The sequence below is a fragment of the Stegastes partitus genome, unplaced genomic scaffold (genome assembly GCF_000690725.1).
Source record: "Stegastes partitus isolate 25-593 unplaced genomic scaffold, Stegastes_partitus-1.0.2 Scaffold144, whole genome shotgun sequence".
Lineage (NCBI taxonomy): Eukaryota > Metazoa > Chordata > Actinopteri > Pomacentridae > Stegastes > Stegastes partitus.
In genome coordinates this window covers 441,807-445,160 of record NW_007577875.1, presented here as the reverse complement: position 1 = coordinate 445,160, position 3,354 = coordinate 441,807, and the positions used below count along the sequence as shown (strand labels likewise).

The 3,354-nt window shown below is 43.7% G+C and overlaps 1 protein-coding gene across 2 annotated transcripts in view; it reads right to left on the bottom strand.

The window, feature by feature from the left end:
• Positions 1 to 3,354, bottom strand: part of klf8 (Kruppel like factor 8) — a 102,002-nt gene that overhangs the window by 23,636 nt on the left and 75,012 nt on the right. Inside the window, exon 3 of one of the 2 annotated variants that reach the window (XM_008279102.1) lies at positions 942 to 1,193. In XM_008279102.1, coding sequence (XP_008277324.1) covers positions 942 to 1,193 — 252 coding nt within the window. The remainder of the gene's footprint in view (positions 1 to 941; positions 1,194 to 3,354) is intronic. The other variant, XM_008279103.1, reaches the window with a different exon arrangement.

The following is a 3,354-nucleotide window of genomic DNA, read 5'->3' as shown; positions in this document are numbered from 1 at the left end:
CTTTTGCTTGACCATCTCTGATTTATTTATTTTTTTAATCCTAAACCAGGAATATTTAAAATTAGATCCATGAAAGTCCAGCCTGAAATATCAAACACTTTACAAGATGAATTTTTTTTTTTTTTTTAATTGCCCGTCGACCCACTTTCGGCACGTTTTTTTCCCCTGACATTGAAATTTGAGGCTGTTTGAACGACAACATCTCAGGAACTATTAACAATAAAAGCCTGACATTTTCACTGTTACCTCTCATCACATCATCGATTCAGAATCTGCGATATCAGAAAGGTAGATCAGGTCGTCTCTGAATATGGCTGAGTTAAAATATTTAAACCTGTCATGAAAAATCATATCTTTGAGCTCATAATAACAAGATAATTGATACCGCAGAAGTCAACTGGTGATGGTTTTACGAGCCACATGTAGCTGCATGCCACAGTAAAAGAATGAGAAAAAAGAAAAAAGTTTTAACTCTCATAAATGACTGAGCAGCTATGACACGTTGGACCACAAAAACTAAAGTACTGGTAGATAATCTGATCCAAACAATGAACCCCAAATCTAAAAAAAAAACCTAAAAAACAATCGTTATTAAGCTCCTGATATACTGTGATTCAAACAGAGCCTCAGATTTCGATGCATGGTCAAGAGTTTTAAACGGATCTTCAGGAAGTATTTGACAAATCAAGTTACATCTTTATAAATATCTATATTTTATGCAACAAAGATTTCGAGCGACTCAGAGGTGGTCGTGCAGAAATTTGAAAACGAGTCACCCACAATGTTGTTTTTAACCCCACAAAACGTCCTTAAAGAACCTTCCTGAGGGTTTGGAACTCTAAAGGTTCCTCCCCAGTGTCAGCTGTGAGGAACCCCACATTCCTCGAGGATCTTCTGTCTCTGGGAGCGACTGAGTTCAGTCGGCGGGGGTTTCTAGTTACCATGGAGCCGATGGACTGTACGGTGGAGGGCACCGGCGTGGCCGACAGGCTGGGCTGGGTCACGGCGCTGCTGGGCGCCGGGTTCACCGTGGTGCTCGTCGTGCAGGCCGAGCGGGGCTTGTTGAGCGACAGGTCGACGGGTTCGGTCTGGTCTTCTGCGGGGGTCGACTGAGGCGAACACGGCTCCGTCTTGCACTCCGTCTTCACCTTCAGGTCTGTCGGCTGCGAGCAGTCATCACCTGCATCGGCCTGCTGGAAGGAACGATGGAGAAAAGAGACGATTAGAATGGACTTCTTTAACTCTAAGACATGACAGTTAGACGGTGAAGGCGGTTTCAGAAGTTATGATGCGAGAAATCTTTTTTTTTTTTTAAAGTCTTTTGGTTCTAGAAGAATTTTAAAAACTTGAAATCATCACGTACAACATTTTTCCAAGTTCCACTGAGTGTAAGCAATACTGGAAAAACAACAGTGACTCCACATACGACAGATAGTTTGGTCCTTAAACAGCCTGCAGTTCATCCAAATGTCCCTGAATGTTTTGTCATGTGACCGTAATAACGGCTTCACAGTAGCGCTGAAGGGAACAGAACTTTTATTTTATTTTATTTTTTTTACAGAACCTGGTTACTGCAATGGTTTTTTTTTCTATTTAAAAAAAAAGAAAAAAAAAAAGACGTAAAATACTGTGATTTTGATAAAATATCACTTTTTAAAAATTTCCAGACAGAACAGTGCCACACACGAGTAGTTCAGGGAACCCCAGAAAGTTGTTTGATTCCTTGTTTTTATAGTTGTTTGAGTTTAAATGGTGTAACTTTAGGACTTAAAACCATTTTTTTTTTAACCTTTGAACCTTGGTTTAGTCCATATTTTACCCACCTACTGCCACTGATTTCGCACCTCAGCTTGTAATCACACAACTTCAGTAAAAAGCAACTTGATTTCTCTTGTTGGTGCTGAAAAGAGAGTCCACTTGCTTTTTACCGAATTACCTGGATGACTGAGAAACTACACAACTGAGCTTCCATACTCGACACAATAGCCCGACAGGAAAGCAAGTTTTATCTACAGACTAGTGTATGAATTAGACTCATGTAACTGCAATGAAGTGGAACATGCCCCCCGAATACTCATCCATGCTGCTTTATTGGTTTAAAAGCCAGAAGGAGCTAAACAATCCACTATTTTGGGTTCGATTTCACTCATTTTCTTCTGTATTGCTGAAGCTGAGGCGAGTCTCTGGACGTAACGTGGTCACGGCAGCAGACATCACGACTGCACAGATTGTATTCATGTGTACGAAGGTGCATAACAGCAGGACGTTATTCCAGATTGTCAAAGCTACAGAGGCAAAAGATCCATGAAATTTCTGCACATTTAGTGTTTCTCTTCCATCCAAGAAGCTCCGTCGGCGTCTGAAGCTGCACATTGAGTATAAATAACAAAAGAGTAAATCAAGAACTTTAAATTAAAGACGCTGACAACAACCTTTGGGGTGAAACATTCAATGTCAACTGAAAAATCTGCTACTTCCTCCATAACAAAGCATACTGAGGCTTATGGGTAATGTAGTGTTTAAACAAAACTTCAATTCAAACTGCAGCATTGTTTTTAAGGCGTCTTTCTCTGCTGATGGGGATATTGTCGAAGCTAAAACACCGTCCAGTCACGACCTCCTCGATCGATAAAGCGTGGAAATGTTTGGCTCAAGTTCGCTTCCTGCCAGATAAATGCTTTGGCACAACCTGCGTCAGGATTCTTTCGTGCTACGCCCCGGTTTTTTCTCGGCCTCCTCCGAGTAACGGAGCAGCAGCCACCCGGGGCTCAGCTGCCATGAAGCTCCACAGCGCCGGGAACAATGGCTGCTGTGTGGTACACTGTTGGGGGGGTGGAGGAGGAGGAGGTGGTGGTGGTGGTGGTGGTGGGGGAGAAAGCCAGGGAGAGAGACTGGTACTGACTGAGAGAGAGAGTTTAGAAAAAAAGAGGAAGAGTGAAAGAGAGACAGCGGCAGCAGAGAGCCTCCAGTCCAGGACTTGGCCTCCGTCCAGCTGAGCAGAGTTTGGCTCTGGGTGAGGAGCAGAGGGTGGAGGCTGCTACGCCCTTTTATCGGGTCACACAGTTCAGCTGCAGGCTGGGCTGCGTGACGGTGGAAGAGCACGCAAATATCAACCGTTTGCATGTTTTACTGCATCACGGGTCGCGATTTTGTTGATTTTTTTTTGGTTTTTGACATTCCAGTCGGTCGGTGTCCCCCCGTCGGTCTGCAGAGAGGCTCCGAGTTAGCGCATCCTGCTCTCGTCTGAAATAAATCCACAGAAAAAGTATTCGACAACCTGCACAAAACTTGGCCCCGAGGAAAGGAGGAATTTAAGGAGCTCTTGTGATAGAGGAGAGAAGATGAGGAGGGGGG